This window comes from Chironomus tepperi, unplaced genomic scaffold (assembly GCF_022539635.2).
Source record: "Chironomus tepperi strain 1889 unplaced genomic scaffold, CSIRO-AGI_Ctep_v1 contig_73, whole genome shotgun sequence".
Classification (NCBI taxonomy): Eukaryota; Metazoa; Arthropoda; class Insecta; order Diptera; family Chironomidae; genus Chironomus; species Chironomus tepperi.
The window spans coordinates 1,315,999-1,335,926 of record NW_027226195.1 but is presented as its reverse complement, the minus strand read 5'-3'; the positions used below and the strand labels follow the sequence as shown (position 1 = coordinate 1,335,926).

The 19,928-nt window shown below is 34.7% G+C and overlaps 2 protein-coding genes across 2 annotated transcripts; both read right to left on the bottom strand.

Annotated features, from left to right (window-relative positions):
* Positions 1-6,730: 6,730 nt before the first annotated feature.
* Positions 6,731-8,378, bottom strand: LOC139101035 (pickpocket protein 11-like). Its single transcript, XM_070653897.1, has 5 exons — positions 8,298-8,378; positions 8,088-8,239; positions 7,250-7,620; positions 6,978-7,197; positions 6,731-6,926 (listed from the first exon to the last, which is right to left on the bottom strand). Exons 1-5 carry the CDS (start codon positions 8,376-8,378, stop codon positions 6,731-6,733), a joined length of 1,020 nt encoding a protein of 339 aa, XP_070509998.1.
* A 2,705-nt stretch (positions 8,379-11,083) lies between these two features.
* LOC139101034 (pickpocket protein 28-like) lies at positions 11,084-15,686 on the bottom strand. Its single transcript, XM_070653896.1, has 8 exons — positions 15,670-15,686; positions 13,572-13,931; positions 12,605-12,734; positions 12,396-12,544; positions 12,110-12,310; positions 11,620-11,990; positions 11,346-11,565; positions 11,084-11,294 (listed from the first exon to the last, which is right to left on the bottom strand). The coding sequence occupies exons 1-8, from the start codon at positions 15,684-15,686 to the stop codon at positions 11,084-11,086; spliced, it is 1,659 nt and encodes a 552-aa protein (XP_070509997.1).
* Positions 15,687-19,928: the final 4,242 nt, after the last annotated feature.

Genomic DNA, 19,928 nt, shown 5'->3' with positions numbered 1-19,928 from the left:
ATTTACCATTCAGTTGATGTACGTGATGCCTATGGGATGCTTATGAATTTTGAAAAGGAAGGAAATTATGGAAATGAGTGAGTGGAATTGAAATTGGCAAAAATATTTTAAATTGATTATTTGGAGTTTTGCGGAATTTTAAAGTCACATGTTGGTTATTGATTGTTGCTGAATATTGTAATTTAGCTGTAATTGTAATTAAGAGCTCAGTACTTACTTATATCGATGGTCGGACTGATCAATTTTGATCCATGGCCTCCCACAGTTTATGCTTTCTCGATACCGGGGCCGGGACCAAGCAATCAAGATAAAGTCTCGTCCAGGTTCCGTCTTGAGTCCCGGAAATCTTCTGGGACCGGGATTTCGGGGAAACATAGAAGCCGCCTGAAATTGGTCCTATCGTTAGCTTCCGCTTACCAATTTTCAATAATCTAATACTGTCACTATCAACAGCTTCCTTCCATGAATTCTTTCGACGTTCTCGTGAAGGAACTCAGTACGGATTGAAATATTACTAACACAATGTTTATTATTCGATGTTCAAGTGCAGGCTGAACTTTTGTATGAAAAGGGGTATTCAACTATGAAAAATCAAGATTACTTAAATCTAAAATGACCGTTATGATTTGGTTATGACATTATTCTTGATCTTCTCCATTTGGTAGTGTTTTGTGGACGATGCAAAGCAGTATTGAACAACCTAGGTGGCAAGCTAGGTAAGCAACAACCTCAATCGCATTTGGCATATAGCTCATGGCATTTACAGCAAAATTTACCAGAGTATACCGAGTCACAAAGGTTGTCAACCATTAATTTATAGTGTTCATTGCATATTCTGCAGGACTTTCAGACTTCGTGGAGTCCAGATTTCAGAACCAAACAGCATAACGTGCTTGCTAGGGCACCGAAAATTGTCTTGATGACACTGTAGCGGATGATTTTGATCTATTTGCAATCTTTTTGTCGGCGAAAAATGCGATATCCTAGATTGTGTTACTCAAGAGTAGATACGCCTCCACTACGCAATACTGCCAACTGTGATAATAATGAAACAGCTTCTCTTTCCTCATCAGTCACGAACCATTTAAAAAGTTCATAGTTCCGCCTATCATTAGTACTTGAACTTCTCATGATAATAATAAACAGTAAAATAATAATTAGATTTACGTCCTTAATGCCATCATTCATTACTCGCCAACGCACAGTACCCTTTTCAATGAAACTTAAGACCATTTTCAGCCTTCTCATTTTTCACCTTTTCGCTGTCGATGGCATGAAATTTTCACTTTTCTTTATCATAAATATACACACAAAAAATATCACGTAGAAAGGATGACGTTGTCGACGGTGATGATGATGGCATTAAGCAACACAAAAAAAAAATTTCTTTATTGTACAGGTTCTGTATTGTGCGAAAAAAGAGAAAAAAAATCTTTTCAAGATATGAAAAAAAAAATATGAAAGCATCCGCGAAAAATTAACAGTAATGATGATGATGGCGGTGATGTTGTTGCTTTATTATCGTAGATAACGTGGGGTAACAAAAAAATATTCTCTGTTGTACTTTAATGGATAATTGTCATGAAAATTATTCGCATTAAGATTCAACAGATGAACGTGATAAGCCAAATGTTTGAGCATAAAGTAATTAAGGCTTTATTTCAAGTTTCTTTTAAATGCTGTTTCAAGGAATATGATACAATCTTTGAGGCTTTTTTGTCCTCGAGCCATTTTCGAGTTTGAAGCAGAAATTAAAAGGGGTTTTAGGGATTATTGAGTATTATTTCATAGTTTTGGTCCAAAATTGCAGGCTTGGAGTCAATCTGGAACCTTTGACTAACTATAAGGTACAACACGAAACTGCAGATCTGCGGTTATTACCCGAACCCCATTACTTTATTAACTCAGTTTTACAGCTAAATTATGAAACTTTTCCAGGCTTACAACAACAACATTAACTGCCAATTTGCTCACATCACTGGACATAAAGATCAATTGCAATCCATGACCTTCCACAAAACTTAACTAAAACTACTTTAATTTCTCAAAAATCTCAATAAATCAGTCAATAATCTCAATGTAAAATAATAGAAAAATTCAACAATTGAAAGAAAAGAAATGCCAGCAAATAGTCCCAAAATGCCACCAACATATGACAGGAAATCGACTAATTTGAATTGTTGATATCTAATTTGAGCATAATATTCAGCATCCTTCCATATTATTGATATTGAAGAGTTTTTGGCTCTGTAAGGAAAAAGTAAAAAGTTATAAGTATAGTGATGTCTTCGATCGGCCAGACTATGTACGGCAATCAAGTGGTTTAAAATAAAAATTGCACCTTTGAAGCCATATGGCAACCACCTTGCAGCGATGAAAAATTTGTGTCAATCTGTACTAGCCATCAACTAGATATTGATTTGTCTTTAATTAGTTAAAACCAGGGTTAAAACGTATTTAGGTCCACTTTGGATAATGACGAGCAATCGAACGATAAAGAATATCGTGTGACGGTCATATGATTGTCTGACTGGATTGCCCAAGTAGAAGTAGACAAGATTCATAACTAGTTTCATGCCCAGTAAATATCTAGTTAATGACTAAGTTCTAACATTTTTTTTCCACTAGGCTCTTCGTCATTGTTGAGAAATTTCAATGAAAAACTTACTTTTTGTAAATGTTAGTGACCACTTCATATGTATACGAGACATAATTGCACGTAGGCAAGCAATTGCACTTCCCTTGAGCTGCAAACAGATGATCATACTGACTGAAGTTTGAGAAATTTTCAAATCCAATAGCACAATCGTGGAAACGTCTATATTCACAAACAGTTACCGATGAATTTCTGACGTAATAAAATGGAACGCATCCGCAGTTTAAGTAGACTGGAATTAGAGTTTGTTAATAATCAGGTAATCAGATGTGAATAGTTCTCACTTATTTCCGTCAAGCATTCCTGTTCGCAATTCCTTTGTGTATAAATTTTGAAATAATTCAGCTTCCTTTCATCATCAAAATAGCACTTTCTGAGACTAATGTCAACATGCTTCAAATCATCGTCCGTCTTAACAATTTCTGGCGTGATGAAGACATCACTTGTTGCCACTTCTTCATACCGAACTATTTGTGCATTGATTGGTAATTCATTTGATGGATGAATGATGAAAGAGTCGTAATTTAAGCATCCTTGAAACAATCTGTTTGTTTTGAAGACCAAATCTAGTCCAAAATTGTATCCAGATCTTGCTTTCCAAGGGAAACTTGTGTCATTATAACCATCGTATGTGTAGAGAAAGTCTGGTGATATCCTAGGAAATAAAGGAATACAGTGTGAAATTTAGAAAATAGTTGCCAGTTTTACATTTCCTCATTGAGAAGCTTCGACTTATCTATCAAATTAAAAGTATATCCAAATCCATGATGAGTTAAAATCTCTGCAAATGGAGGATCAACAGCTCCATTCCATTTTGCTTTTCTGTGCTTGAACCAAGGATTCTCCTGATGTGTCACAACACGAAGCATGTCCACAGGATCCGAAGACGATGTAAAATTGAATAGTTTAACTGCTTTGCCGATGTTGTCGAGTGTTTTACACAAAAGTGCATACATTTGATATCTAAAAGAATAAAATTACTACAATTTGGAATGTTAGGTCTGGTTCAAAGACTTACTGTACAGCAATTGAGTAGCGTCATTCATCATCACTATAATCATCATATTCATCATCATTCTTGACTGTGACTGTGACTTGATCTGTGACATCTGGAACATCAACATCATCTTTTTTCCATCGTATAAAGTACTTCCCTTCACCATTATGATCATTTACATCTGCAATTAATGTAAAAGCTGGAAATGGAATCTGGAATAAAGGAAATTGATTATTGAGCATCTTTAATTTTTGATGATTGATTACAGATCTCGAAATCGAGTCGAATTGACTCAAGTTCACTTCGAGTTCTGGTTGATTTGAAGCATAAATTACGTCTTGGACATTTGTTGGCTTTCCGTCTGAACTCATGTAAATCTCGCTTTCCTTTAGTTTTTCATAAACTTGCTGTACCATCAAAAAAGCAAGGATCATTGAGAGGACGAAATAAAGGAACCAAACTAATCTGTGGATGGAAATGAATCATTTTAAGGCACAAAACTTAGAACTGTATCTGATCAAACCTTTCAATTAACTTCTTATGTCTATCACCAAAATATTTGAAGCTGTGGATCGATGAATCCTCTAAATAAACCAAGATGTAGCTAATAACTGCATTTTGATGCTTCTTTGGTATTTTGTTCACCAATGGACGAACTTTAGTCTTTCTTTTAAGTGACGCAAATGGATAAATCACAAAATACAAAATGATTTCTCCAGCAGACAGAAACGAAAATCCAGCAAAAAGTCCTAGAATCCCACCGATCAATGAGAACATGTCAACCAACGTGAATACTTTTCGCTTTCTTGTTGCTAGCGTGCTTTGCACTCCGAATTCAAGTTTAGCTTCAATGTCATTAAAACTTCGGCCATCCATGAATGAGAAAAGCAATTTCCTTTTCCAGTCGAAGCTGTAAAGGATGTAAAATAATCAAATACATTGATTTAAGACAAAATTCAAGCTTTACGTCTTCTTGACTTCATATTTTAGAGTTTCGCATGGTTCATAGCACAAACAGGATGACTTCACATTTTGAAACTCATCCTCGACGTTTCTGAAGCAGGTTTCATCGATAATGCCACAAATTCTTGTTGCTTGATCTCTTACCATGTAAAATTGGACACATCCACAAGTTTCCAGCGTCAAATTTGACAAACATTCATGTTCGCAGTTGATTTTGTTGTAGACTTTGAGAAATTTCAGTTCACGTTCATTTTCAAGGTAACACTGTCGTCTATAGCACGTCAAATGAAAATAATTTTGAGTTACAGCAACCTAAATGTGCATTTGACTTACTCTTCCAGCTCAAAATCCATCATCGAGTCATCAACTTTCAAAATTCTTGGAATAATTAAGATTTTCGAATATGACGACTTTCGAAGTTGAAGATTCACAGAATCATCCGACAAAACTTCATATACATCATGAAACCAAATCTTCAATCCATTATAATCCTTATGTGGGACAGAATCAATCAAAAAATCTGAACGAGCTCCGGTTAAATTGTATCTTTGCATTTCTGTAAATCCCAAATGCAATCCTTTTCCTGGATTTTGTGCCTTAATTGGATATGACAGTGTGAGCATGTAATCTCGAACATGTGTGCTATCGGTACCGAGCATTGTTATTTCTGAGTAGTTAAAATCATTAGAAGTGCTGTAAAAATATTAAAAAATTGTGTATTAAATTTGCTAACTGATTTTGACTACAATGTTGCCTGCATGCAACCTAGTGGATATCATACTAAGAACTAAAACAAGTTAGTATTGACAACTCCTTGATGGTCGCTTGTAAGTCACTATCAAGTGGATTCGTTGGAGATCTGTTTTAAACTTCCGCGCGGCTGTCGTATGGACAACATTTAGCTTGATAGCAGTCAGCAAGTTGCTCTTAAAGAAATACAGCATGGTTCCAGCAAAATAAACAGCACGGATGTCGACGTCTTACCTGTTCAAATGAAACATTTCCGACGAATTAGGAAAATTAAAAGTGTAACAATATCCAGTTTTCCACAGAGTGTGTGTTAAGTTTGCTGCATATTTGTCTGTCCAATTAGCCGTAAAATATGTACGAAATGGTCTTTGTGGAAACATAGTATCTCCAAAAAATGTACCAAAACTTCCAAGAATCTCAACAAAATCATCAGTTGGAATTGATAAGTTTTGATAGTTTGATGACATGAACTGATCATCAGCAACTATGCTTGCTACTTGCATCATTTTGAGTTCATTTAGAGTTAAGTTACTAATGCCCATTGTCTGATTTTCAAGCATTGCCTTTACGTCATGATACATGAATGGTTTTTCCATTGTTTTAAATAAAATTCCAGGACAAAAAGAAACTGATGGAAAGTTTATGTCCTGGACACTTATTGCATTCTGGTCCGTATAAATGACAATTGGATTTGCTTGATTTTCGACTATAAATTTATAGATTAACAGTCCAGTTAAGCCAAATGACACAAAAGTTGAAAAACACCAGAAGATTCTTTCAATTCGGCTACGTGATGGTTGACCAATGTAGAAGAAGCCATGAAGACTTGTATCAGTACAGAAATTTTGAATCAATTCTATCATTTTTAGACGCTTTAAAGTGCTGAGAACTTTAAAAACTAAATCAAAACGCAATAAAAATTAATTTTTCGATTTAATGCCGTGACATTCATTCCCGAACAGCACAATGTGTTAGTTAGGCTATAGCTACGTCACTGTATTAACGATAAAGACAAAGATGCAGTTTCCTGCATTGTGTTGCTCGGAATTTTTGATTTACAAAAGTGATAAATTGTCATAATCAGGGCAAATTTATAAAGCAATTTCCACATTTATTCAAAAAGTTTGCATGCTGATATTTTAATATCACGAAATTTCCATATTACAGTAAAATTATGGAACTGCTACACGACTTTAACAATTCTTACAAACATTAAAAACAGCAACACTAAATTTCTACTTACTTACTTCGATTAACTGGGCTTACTGGTCGGCTGTGATCCATGAATGTCCGTAGATGCCATCGCAAGCTAGCTCTTTAGCTGACTATCGTTTGCTAACATTTTATGCATAATTTGCTAAATATCATAATAAATTAGAAAATAATCTCAATGTGAAATAATAGAAAAATTCAACAATTGAAAGAACAGAAATGCCAGCAAACAGTCCCAAAATTCCACCAACATATGACAGGAAATCGACTAATTTGAATTGTTGATATCTAATTTGAGCATAATATTCAGCATCCTTCCACATTAGCGATATTGTTGTGTTTTGAACCCTGTAAGAAAATAAGACTCATTAATAGGAATGGTTCAAAGGTGAAACTTACTTTTGATAGGCTCTTGTAACTACTTCATACGTATACGAGACATAATTGCACAACGGCAAGCAATTGCATTTTCCTTGTTCTGGATAGAGATGATCATACTCACTGAAGTTTGAAAAATCTTCGAATCTTATAGCACAATCGATAAAACGCCTGTATACACAAACAGTTACTGATGAATTTCTTATGTAATTAAATGGAACGCATCCGCAGTTTATGTAGACTGGAAGTAGATATTGTTAATAATCAGTTAATGAGATGTGACTAATTCTCACTTATTTCCGTTAAACATTCCTGTTCACAATTCCTTTGTGTATATATTTTGAAATAATTCAAGCTCCTTTCGTCATCAAAATAGCATTTTCTAAGACTGATGTCAACATGCTTTAAATTATCGTCCGTCTTAACAATTTCTGGAGTGATGAAGACATCACTTGTTGCCAAATCTTCATGCCGAACTATTTGTGCATTGATGGGGAGTTCATTGGATGGATGAATGATAAAAGAGTCGTAATTTAAGCATCCTTGATGTAATTTGTTCATTCTGAAAGTTACATCTAGTCCAAAATTGTATCCTGATCTTGCCTTCCATGGGAAACTTGTGTCATTATAGCCATCGTATGTGTAGAGAAAGTCTGGTGATATCCTAGAAATGAAAGAATGACATGTGATTATGAAGATGAGAGTATGTGAATCTTAAGGCTTATTACTTTTCCTCATTGAGAAGCTTCGACTTATCAATCAGATTAAAAGTATATCCAAACCCAATATGAGTAAGAATCTCTGCAAATGGTGGATCAACAGCTGAATTCCATTTTGCTTTTCTGTAAATGAACCAAGGGTCTTCCTCATGTGTCAGAATACGAAGAATATTTACAGAATCCGAAGTCGATGAAAAATTAAATGGTTTTTTGGCATGTCCGATATTGTTGATTGTTCTACATATGACTGCGCACACTTGATATCTAAAGGAAATATATTGGAACTGTCAAAAGTTCTGAATCAATCCTAGTCTGTTAAACATCTGCTAGGATTGGTCGAATACTAAGCTATACACCATGCTAATCACAATGATATTATAAAGTGCTGTTCGAACCTGTTTACCTTACTTACTTTACTGAAAAAAAGTAATCATCATCATCATATTCAACATTGCGTTTAAGTCGTGTATAACTCTTTTCGGTCTCTTCGATCATCGGTATGTACTCCATGTCATATGTGCGTTCATTAATATCTGGTACTAATGTAAAAGCTGGAAAGGGAATCTGAAACAAAGAAAATTGAGTATCATTGATTTTCGAGGATTAGTAAGAAGTGTCTTACATCTTCGACATTTGTAGCCATTCCATCTAAACTCATGTAAATCTCACTTTTCAGTAGCTTTTCATAGACTTGCTGTACCATCATAAAAACAAGGACCATTGACAGGATGAAGAAAATAAACCAAACTAATCTGTGAATGGGACTGGTCATTTTAAGGAACAAAACTTAAAATTACGTCTGACCAAACCTTTCAATAAACTTCTTTTTTCTATCTCCGAAATGCTTGAAGCTGTGGATCGATGAATCCTCTAAATAAACCAAGATGTATCTTACAACTGCATTTTGAGGTTTTTTTACCACTTTGCCCTCGAATGGATGAACTTTAGTTGATGTTCTTCTCATAAGTGATGCAAAAGGATAGATCACAAAATACAAGATTATTTCAGCAGCAGACAGAAACGAAAATCCAGCAAATAGTCCCAAAAATCCACCAATTAATGAGAAAATGTCAATCAGTGTGAACACTTTTCGCTTTCTTGTTGCCAGGATGCTCTGTACTCCAAATTCAATTTTAGCTTCAATAGTGTTATAGATTCGGCCATCAAAGAATGAAAAGAAAAATTTTCTACTCGAGTCGAAGCTGCAAAGGATTTGAAATAATCAAATCAAAAGTTATAAGACAAAATCCAAACCTTACGTTTTTTTGACTTCATATTTTAGAGTTTCGCATGGTTCATAGCACAAACAGGATGACTTCACATTTTGAAACTCATCCTCGACGTTTCTGAAGCAGTTTTCATCAATTATGCCACAAATTCTTGTTGCTTGATCCCTAACCATGTAAAATTGGACACATCCGCAAGTCTGCAGCGTCAAATTTGACAAACATTCATGTTCGCAGTTGATTTTGTTGTAGACTTTGAGAAATTTCAGTTCGCGTTCATTTTCAAGATAGCACTGTCGTCTATAGCATGTCAAATTAAAATAATTTTAAGTTCCAGCAACCTAAATGTGCATTTGACTTACTCTTCCAGCTTAAAATCCATTATTGAGTCATCAACCTTCAAAATACTTGGAATTATTAAGATTTTTGTATAGGAATAGGCCCGAAGTTGAAGGTTTACAGAATCATTTGACAAAACTTCATATGCATTATGAAACCAAATCTTCAGTCCATTATAATCCTTAGTTGGGATAGAATCATTCATAAAATCTGTAATCACTTCGAGTTTGTTTCTCTGCATTTCTGTAAATCCCAAAAGCAATCCTTTTCCTGGATTTTGTGCCTTAAGGGGATATGTCATTTCAATATTGTAATTTGTAACGAGTTTACTTTCTGTTCCAAGGAGTTTTGATTTCGTGTAGTTAAAGTCATTTGAAATGCTGAAAAAACATGAAATATTAATGATATCCAAAATTAACTTCCGTGTTCCCCGCGGAAGTTAATAGTTGTTGTCTCAACTATGTGTGTTATTAGAATTGGCATCCATAAGAGGATGTCGATTTCTTACCTGTTCATATGAAATATTACAGACGAACTCGGGAAATTAAATGTATAACAATATCCAGTTTTCCACAGAGTATGTGTGAACTTGGCTGGATATTTGTCTGTCCAATTAGCTCTAAAGTAATGATAATATAGAGAGCGATACATAGTATCTCCAAAAAATCGACCAAAACTTCCAAGAATCTCAACAAAATCATCAGTTGGAATTGATAAGTTTTGATAGTTTGATGACATGAACTGATCATCAGCAACTATGCTTGCAACTTGCATCATTTTGAGTTCATTTAGAGTTAAGTTGCTAATGTCCATTGTCTGATTTTCAAGCATAGCCTTTACGTCATGATAAATGAAAGGTTTGTTCATTGTTTTGAATAAAATTCCAGGACAAAAGGAAACTGATGGAAAGTTTATGTCCTGGACACTTATGGCATTCTGGTCTGTATAAATGACAATTGGATTTGCCTGATTTTCGACTATGAATTTATAGATTAACAGTCCAGTTAAGCCAAAGGACACAAAAGTTGAAAAACACCAGAAATTTTTTTCAATTTGGCTACGAGATGGTTGACCAATGTAGAAGAAGCCATGAAGACTTGTGTCAGTACAGAAATTTTGAACCAATTTTATCATTTTTAGACACTTTATAGTGCTGAGAACTTTAAATACTAAACTAAACGCATTTAAAATGAATTTATCTATTTAATGCCGTGACATTCATTCCCGAACAGCACACTGCGTTGTTAGGCTATAGCTACGGAATATAGCTACTGTATTAATGCTTAGATGCGATGGTGACCTGATGACATTGTGACTGCTGATTTTGACTTTCTTCTACAGCAACAGACGCAGTTTCCCGCATTGTGCTGCTCGGAATTTTTGATTTACAAAAGTGATAAATTTTCATAATCAGGCAAATTTATAAAGCATTTCCACATTTATTCAAAAAGTTTGCATGCTGATATATTTAATATCTTTAAATTTCCATATCACAATAAAATTATGGAACTGCTACATGACTTTTATAATTAATTAATTAAATTACAAACAATAAAAACAGCAACACTAAATTTCTGCTTACTTACTTCGATTAGCCGGGCTTAGATATTAATTTTGATGTCCCATGACCATCCATAGATGCCATCTCAAGCTAGCTCTTTTGTTGACCACAGCTCACTAACATCCAGTGCAATATTTCCAGCATCTTTCCATAGTTTCTTTAGCCGTCTACGTGATCTCTTACCATATATTATGTCAAACATGTAAACCTTCATTAACGGACCTTCCACTGGCCTCCTAATAAAATCTCCAGCCTTTTAAAGCCTGCAATACTATACATAACTTAATTTACTAAAAATCTCAGTAAATTAGAGAATAATCTCAATGTGAAATAATAGAAAAATTCAACAATTGAAAGAACTGAAATGCCAGCAAATAATCCCAAAATGCCACCAACATATGACAGGAAATCGACCAATTTGAATTGTTGATATCTAATTTGAGCATAATATTCAGCATCCTTCCACATTAGTGATATTGTTGTGTTTTGAACTCTGCAATAAATTAAGGATCATTAATAGCAATGATTGCAAGGCAATACTTACTTTTGATAGACTTTTGTGACTACTTCATACGTATATGAGACATAATTGCACAACGGCAAGCAATTGCATTTTCCTTGTTCTGGATAGAGATGATCATACTCACTGAAGTTTGAGAAACTTTCGAATTTTAATGCACAATCGTGGAAACGTCTGTATTCACAAACAGTTACCGATTCATTTCGGACGTAATAAAATGGAACGCATCCGCAGTTTAAGTAGACTGTAATTAAATATTGTCAATAAGCTGTCTATAGTATCACTGACTAGTTCTTACTTATTTCAGTCAAGCATTCCTGTTCACAATTGCGTCGTGTATAGATTTTGAAATAATTCAGCTTCCTTTCATCATCAAAATAGCATTTTCTGAGACTGATGTCAACATGCTTTAAATCATCGTCCGTCTTAACAATTTCTGGAGTGATGAAGACATCACTTGTTGCCAAATCTTCATGTCGAACTATTTGTGCATTGATGGGAAGTTCATTTGATGGATGAATGATGAACGAGTCGTAATTTACGCATCCTTGCCATAATTTGTTCATTCTGAAAGTAACATCTAGCCCGAAATTATATCCAGCTCTGGCTTTCCATGGAAAATTCGTATCATTATAGCCGTCGTATGTGTAGAGAAAGTCTGGTGATATCCTAAAAAGTAATGGAAAACTGTGTGATTATAAAGACAAGAGTATGTGGATCTTTAGGCTTGTTACGATTCCTCATTGAGAAGCTTCGACTTATCGATCAGATTAAAAGTAAATCCAAACCCAATATGAGTAAGAATCTCTGCAAATGGTGGATCAACAAATGAATTCCATGTAGCTTTTCTGTAAATGAACCAAGGTGTTTCTTCTTCTGTCAGCATACGAAGCATGTCTACTGGATCCGAAGTCGATGAAAAATTGAATGGTTTTCGTGCTCTGTCAACATTGTTGAGTGTTCTACATATGACTGCGTACACTTGATATCTAAAAGAAATATATTGGAAATGTCAAAAGTTCTGAATTAACAAGATTGCTTAGCATCTGCTTGGACGTCGGAATCATAACTTACTTTACTAAATAAGAATAGTAATCATCATCATCATCAACATCGCGTTTCCATCTAGCATCGTGCTTTTCGGTCTCTTCGATCATCGGAATGTACTGGAAACCATAATGGTCATTAATGTCTGGTACTATTGTCAATGCTGGAAAAGGAATCTGAAATAAAAGAAATTGAGTATCATTGATTTTTGAGGGTAAGTTAGAGTTTTATGTTACATCTTCAACATTTGTTGCCTTTCCATCTAAACTCATGTAAATTTCACTTTTCTGTAGCTTTTCATAGACTTGCTGTACCATTAAGAAAGCAAGGACCATTGACAGGCTGAAGAATAGGAACCAAACTAATCTGTGAATGGAAATGAATCATTAAAAGGCACAAAATTTAGAAAAGTAGCCGATCAGACCTTTCAATAAATTTCTTCTGTCGATCTCCAAAATATTTGAAGCTGTGAATCGATGAATCCTCAAGATATACCAAGATGTAACTTATAGTTGCATTTGGAGGCTTTTCTGGCCTTTGGTTCACCAAAGGGTGAACTTTAGTTGAAGTTTTCTTTTTAAGTGACGCAAAAGGATAAATCACAAAATACAAGATTATTTCTCCAGCAGACAGAAACGAAAATCCAGCAAATAGTCCCAAAAATCCACCAATCAATGAGAAAATGTCAACGGGTGTGAAGACTTTTCGCTTTCTTGTTGCCAGGATGCTCTGGACACCCAGTTCAATTTTTGCTTCAATTGAGTTATAGCTTCGGCCATCCATGATTGAAAAGAAGAATTTTCTACTCCAGTCATAGCTGTAAAGGTTATGAAATCGTTAAATACAAAGTTATAAGACAAAATTCAAGCCTTACGTCTTTTTGACTGAATATTTAAGTGTTTCGCATGGTTCATAGCACAAACAGGATGACTTTACAGTCTGAAACTCATCCTCGACATTTCTGAAGCAGGTTTCATCAATTATGCCACAAATTCTTGTTGCTTGATCTCTAACCATGTAAAATTGGACACATCCACAAGTCTGCAGCGTCAAATTTGACAAACATTCATGTTCGCAGTTGATTTTGTTGTAGACTTTGAAAAATTTCAGTTCGCGTTCATTTTCAAGGTAGCATTGTCGTCTATAGCATGTCAAATGAAAAGAATTTTAAGTTACAGCAACCTAAATGTGCATTTGACTTACTCTTCCAGCTCAAAATCCATCATCGAGTCATCAACCTTCAATATTCTTGGAATAATTAAGACTCTTGAATACGACTCGTCTCGAAGCTGAATATTCACAGAATCATCCGACAAAACTTCGAATGCATCATGAAACCAAATCTTCAATCCATTGTAGTCCTTAGTTGGGATTGAATCATTCATATAATCTGAAAATACTTTGACATACTGGTAACGTTGCATTTCTGTAAATCCCAAATGCAATCCTTTTCCTGGATTTTGTGCCTTAAGAGGATATTTCATTTTAAGTCTGTAATTTGAAACGCGACTTCGTTCTGTTCCAAGCATTGTTGCTTTCGTGTAGGCAAAATCATTTGAAGTGCTTAAAAAAACATGAAAAAAATTATGTAAAAAATGCCTTCCGTGTTCCACGCGGAAGCTATTTGTTCAAAACTAATAGTTGTTATCTGATTGTCATTAAATATTGTTTGATCAGCACATGCTAAAATGTTGTCCTCACGACATTAAAATTTCGTCAAAATGACCGTTCGGTTAACAGCTTTAATTACTTGGTGGTCACTTGATAGCCGCCTGGAAGTCACCCTAATATGAATATAGCAGTCGTAGTAAGCTACGACTCATAACTTACTCGATGTGTGGTTCATGACATTTTCCCAAAAATTTACCGGCTCACGGATTGCCCACCAATAGAATACAGGATGGTTCTGTTTAAAACTTTCGCGTGGCTGTCAGATTGACAACATTTAGGCATGCTGTTGATTAGAATTGCCATAGTTATGATGTCATGGATCATAATTAATCTGTGCGGTCATCGAATTAAATAGTAAGGATGCCAACTTCTTACCTGTTCATATGAAACATTTCCGACGAATACGGGTAATTAAAAGTGTAACAAAATCCAGTTTTCCATAAAGTGTGTGTTAAGTTTACTGGATAATTGTCTGTCCAATTTGCTTTAAAGTAAGGATAATATAGAGTACGGTACATAGGATCGCCAAAAAATGTGCCAAAACTTCCAAGGATGTCAACAAAATCATCAGTTGGAATCGATAAGTTTTGATAGTTTGATGACATGAACTGATCATCAGCAACTATGCTTGCAACTTGCATCATTTTTAGTTCATTTAGAGTTAAGTTGCTAATATCCATTGTCTGATTTTCAAGCATTGCCTTTACGTCATGATAAATGAAAGGTTCTACCATTGTTCTAAGTAAAATTCCAGGACAAAAGGAAACTGATGGAAAGTTTATGTCCTGGACACTTATTGCATTCTGGTCTGTGTAAATCACAATTGGATTGGCTTGATTTTCGACTACAAATTTGTAGATTAAAACTCCAGTCTGAATAAAGGACGCAAAAATAGCAAAAGCCCAAAAGATCTTCTCAATTTTATGACGAGATGACTGATTGATGTAAATAAAGCCATGAAGACTTGTGCTGTCGCAGTAATTTTCAAACACTTTTATCATATTTGAACTTGCATTCACGACTGATGTTTCATTTTTTGCGGAAATTAATTTTCCATTTCCTAAGTATCAAAAATTCATAGGAATATATTGCATGACAATAAATAGTGATAATGATCATATTACATGATATAAGGTAATTTGGATGTTGTGTTTAATTTTTAGATAACAATTTGTTTGAATTAAATTCAGAAAGGGAAGTAGCCAGATGAGCCATTGGATCTCCCCTCCGAGAATTGGAGGGGAATTTTCTGGATACGCTCCAGGATTTAGGAAAGTTTTTGTATTGTGGTCAACATCCTCCTCTTTTTGGCAATAATTCTTCAATTTGCAAGGGTTTTTCGTCATAAAAATCCTTTAACCCCACTAACCCTTTGGCACACCCTTTTCCAATCCATACCCAAATTTCCTGACTAAGTCTCTGCTTCGATTCCTATATTTATTTTTTAAGGTTTGCGTGTTAAATTACAAAATAATTTGATTATAATAAAAAAAATACTTTCCTGTTGACACGCGGAAGTTGAAAGTGAATCGTTCAGATCCATTCAGCTATTACGTAACGTAAAAAAATCGACTTTTTGAACCTCCTTCCGTTCATTGATTGTTTGAGTTGTAACAAAATGCCTACTCACCGACCATCTTCCTCCATTTTGGCTCTTCCTCTATCTAGACCCTTCCTCTATCCAGGTCCTTGGACTCCCCTCTTAATAGCATCAGATAATGAGTTAACATCCCCAAATGACAAAAGCATGTCCTCAAAAATTGAAATTAAATCCAAAACTCCAAAAAGTGTTCCTCATTCACAACCCATAATCTCACATAAAACGACTAATATAATGTACAAAACTTGTTGCGCACATATCCGATGACATTTTTGTAATTTAATTTTCCCATGGAAAATGGCATCAGTGAGTGAAATAATTCTTTCAGCAAGCAGCACTAAGCACAGTGACATGGAAAGTGAAAAAAAAATCCAATTTGCGAGTTACAAAGGAATCGAACCGTGAAAATTGATGACATAGATTACAATGAAATTAAATAAGCTTCAACCATATCCTTGAAATTTAAATTTTTTTGTAAGGAATTTATGGAGGTGGATGAAGTTTGGCACAGCTACGAATAATGAATAAAACGGAAAATTGAGATCAAATATTTGCGGTAAAATTGTTTTGATGCGAACCTTTTCCATGTCCCTTTTTTTATTTTGGTTCCACTCACACCAAATTTCAGTTCCTTTTTTCATTCACTCACTCGTCACATTCAATGGCCTACCTCTTAGTGCCACCACACAATTCTTGATCATAATGATGATTTTGTGAAAATGTTAAGAATGGAAAGAGAGAAAATGTTCATGTTGAGTGCGTGCGACGGAAGTGGCACCTTTTGAATTTTATTTACCAAATGAATGCTTTTTGAGGATAACCGAAAGATGAGGACGGGATGGTATGAGGACCCTTGAGGCTTTTTCTGTGATTTAGACTTTTTTTCTTCTGTGATGAAGGCTGCAATGAGAGATTGCTTCTTAAAGTGAAGATGAGTGAGATTTGAAATTTAAATTTTGACATTTTCTGTAGTCGGTGTTGAGTTGGAAGTTCTTTTGACTTAGGAGGATTAATTTTTTTGAAAGGCATTTGGGGATTAAGTTTAGTGAACTGTCTTGGATTTTGGGAATAATTTAACATTGTGAACTTTAAAATTGAATCTTTAGATAGTTGAGGGAAGCAACACGAATAGTGCAAACCGGTAATCGATCCGAAATTCGACAACAGGACAGCGTGAGTCTGGCATGATACTCACTTACATGACCTTTCTCAGTTGACGTCTAAAACTGGCTCTATTGATGGCTAACCTTTGCCAATCGCCAACACCAAGTACAAAACTCTTTTTATCAACTGCTTCCTTCCAAGAATTATTTAGCTTGCTCGTGCTATTTTGCCATCTACAAAAGCATCTTTGACGTCTTTAGCATGGTATCGGATATCAATCTACACAATAAAGGAAGCAAATCTAAAATTGTCATTAAATTTTAAGCAAGAACTTTTGAGCACTGTGATATTATCCTTAACAAGCTGTTGCATATTTCAGAGTTGCAAATCTGTCAATTGTCTGTAAAAAGAAATTGACAGGCAATGCCTGTTTGTAGTCAATAACTGCGAAGGATCTGTCATTGCTGCCTGTCACAAGCAACTCTGGCTACCTGTTTTTGCAACTCTAGAGTGTTCATCAGGAGCCAGTGTTCATATTACTTTTCATTCCAATAATTCAGTAAGTTACAATAAATTCAGGTTAGTTTTAATGGAAGTTCAACTAACTACATCATTCATGACTAGTTCTTACATATCTCACGTCATTAAACTGCAATACTTAAGAAGCCAAATGATTGAAACTTTCGAAAAATCATTTGACTGATATTGGGATTTGAACCTTGCCATTCAAATTCAACACTAACATTCATGATTCTCCAATGATGAGTCACTTTTCCAAGTGACATAATGCCAATTTAATGCATTCAAGGCAACTTCTCGTCTTATCGTTGATACGTCGTTAATGTTTTTCAACATAAGCCACTAAGAGTTGCAGCAATTGCTCACAGATTTCCAAAATTAGTTTCCGCATAGATTTTGGGGATGAATCTAAACTCTTAATTTGAAAGATGAAGTTAATTGAGACAATCACTTCCTACAGATTCTAAATTTTTAATAAAAAAGGATGCGAAATTCCATATTCCCTTAATGTTCATTACTTACAATAAAACTCCATCTGAAATTTACCTTCCTGATCTAATTTTGACTCAAATTTCCCGACTACACTTTAAATCAAAACGAGAATGTTCAGATGCCAACATCTTTCATTCCTTAATATAATCAGTAATATTTGGAAAAAAGAAGAAAATTGTCAAAAAAGACCCTCAATTTTATCATCACTGCCACACATCCTTCTATAATTTCATAAGTAATAAGAATGAAATGAAAAGGAAGGCAAGGATGAAAAAAATAAGAAATGTCCTTCAAATTAATTTAATATACGATGTCAGAAACCTTTTGATACGAGCCCTTTGCCTTATCCATCTTCTGTGCTAACCTTTTTCTTACTCTTCATGCCCTGCCCTCCCATCAACTTTTTTTTTGTGTGCTTCCCTCCTGTTATTCAATTTCTAGTCTTGAGACAGACACAATTTATTATACCACATGTAACATTTCCTTCTTCATATTTTTATTAGCGCAATTTCCCAAAAAGGGGATCTTTCCACGTTTTGTCTGTCCGTCTGTCCATCTGTCCGTCTGACTATCCGTCCGTTTGACTATCCGTCCGTTTGACTATCCGTCCGTCTGACTGTCCGTCCGTCTGATTGTCCGTCCGTCTGATTGTCCATCCGTCTGATTGTCCGTCCGTCTGATTGTCCGTCCGTCTGACTGTCCGACAATCAGACTGTCCGACAATCTGACTGTCCGTCAATCTGACTGTCCGTCAATCTGACTGTCCGTCAATCTGACTGTCCGTCAATCTGCGCTACCGTCGGTCACGTGTGGACGCGTCTGTACAAGTTTACTTTTTTCATGTATTTTATTAGATTTTTTGTAGAATCGTCTCCAACCTTCAAATCATATTTCCTTTCATTCCATCGCTTACGTTTACGTTTCATATCAAGTGACATGAAATGAAATAATAATAATGTTATTAATACAGGAAAAGGAATATATATGAAATCTTACTTTAAAGTTAGTAATTCCATTGTTTATGACAGAATGAGACAAAAATATTATGAATTTTTCTGCGAGTATGAGCATGTATGTGTGGTATTGTCAGAGATATGATACTTATGTCCATATATATAAGACATCATAAATCTCCTTTCTATGTGAACTTTCATGAGAGCATATTTTTTGTGGTTGAATGGGGATGTGTGGATTCAGTTTGAGGTTATGTTGGCGTTGAATTTTGGAATTTTTCTTGGATTCATCATTTGAATTGTGGATAGATTTGAGGGGAATGGTGTGATTAATTTGAATTTGTTAACAGCATGAGCAAGCATGCTCTCCATTTACATCATGGTACCAGACAAATTGTGCATCACTTACAGAACCTGGATTTATCACTTTCATCTGATTTAAATCATCCATTATAAATTAACGTGTTTTTGAGTTTCAAAAATTTAACGGATTACTTGATTTCAAAAATTAACATGTGTTCTAAAGTTTCGTACTAAATAAATGTAAACAAGTGATTATTTAATTAATTTATATGTTAAGAGAGTGATAAATAAGTAATTGAGTCGTCGTTAGGATATTCTTCTGTTCAGAAACTGCTGAGGGTCAATATTGAGGTCAATTTTGCCCAAAAGGTTTATTTTTGTATAATTTTTTTATTTTGTCAATTTTTTTTGCTTATAAGTTAGTTTATTGCGCAGATTGACTCCTTATTCAATATCTAAATGATGTTTCATCCTTAATATTTATAGCTTAAGCTCACCAGATGACCGCCTTTTATTGTTCAGAACAATAACAATTCCTTAACTGGATCTTTGACTCATACATTTCATGAATCTTCGAAAAAACAAGTGAAGCTGCCCTAATGGCACCGAAACAGCCGTCTTCCCCTCATCATGACAGCCTAAAATGTAACTTTAATGAGTTGCTAATTTCATTTACAAATCCATCCTCCACAAAGCGCCAACAAAACTTCATTCCACAAATGACTTTCCATCCAACTTGTTTTATTCATACATATAACATGAAATGAAGTAGAAAAGAGAGAAAAATCATAAGAAAGAAAAATGAAAATCACATTTTCGTAAAAATTTTTCTCTCTTTTTTATTCCTTTAAAAAAGATCCATCAATGTCTAAAGGAAAATGTGGAGTCATAATCTCAACATTTGTTGCGAGAACACTC

What these genes read in the sequence shown, in the direction of transcription:
- LOC139101035 (XM_070653897.1), bottom strand. Translation starts at nt 8,378, where the DNA reads ATGGTACAGCAAGTCTATGAAAAGCTACTGAAAAGTGAGATTTACATG. An exon ending in TGGCTACAAATGTCGAAGAT is followed by an intron (nt 8,240 to 8,297) that starts GTAAGACACTTC and finishes TCTTTGTTTCAG; the next exon opens with ATTCCCTTTCCAGCTTTTAC. An exon ending in GTTACAAGAGCCTATCAAAA is followed by an intron (nt 6,927 to 6,977) that starts GTAAGTTTCACC and finishes ATTTTCTTACAG; the next exon opens with GGTTCAAAACACAACAATAT.
- LOC139101034 (XM_070653896.1), bottom strand. An exon ending in AGGCAACAAATGTTGAAGAT is followed by an intron (nt 12,545 to 12,604) that starts GTAACATAAAAC and finishes CTTTTATTTCAG; the next exon opens with ATTCCTTTTCCAGCATTGAC. An exon ending in GAGATTCTTACTCATATTGG is followed by an intron (nt 11,991 to 12,109) that starts GTTTGGATTTAC and finishes ATTACTTTTTAG; the next exon opens with GATATCACCAGACTTTCTCT.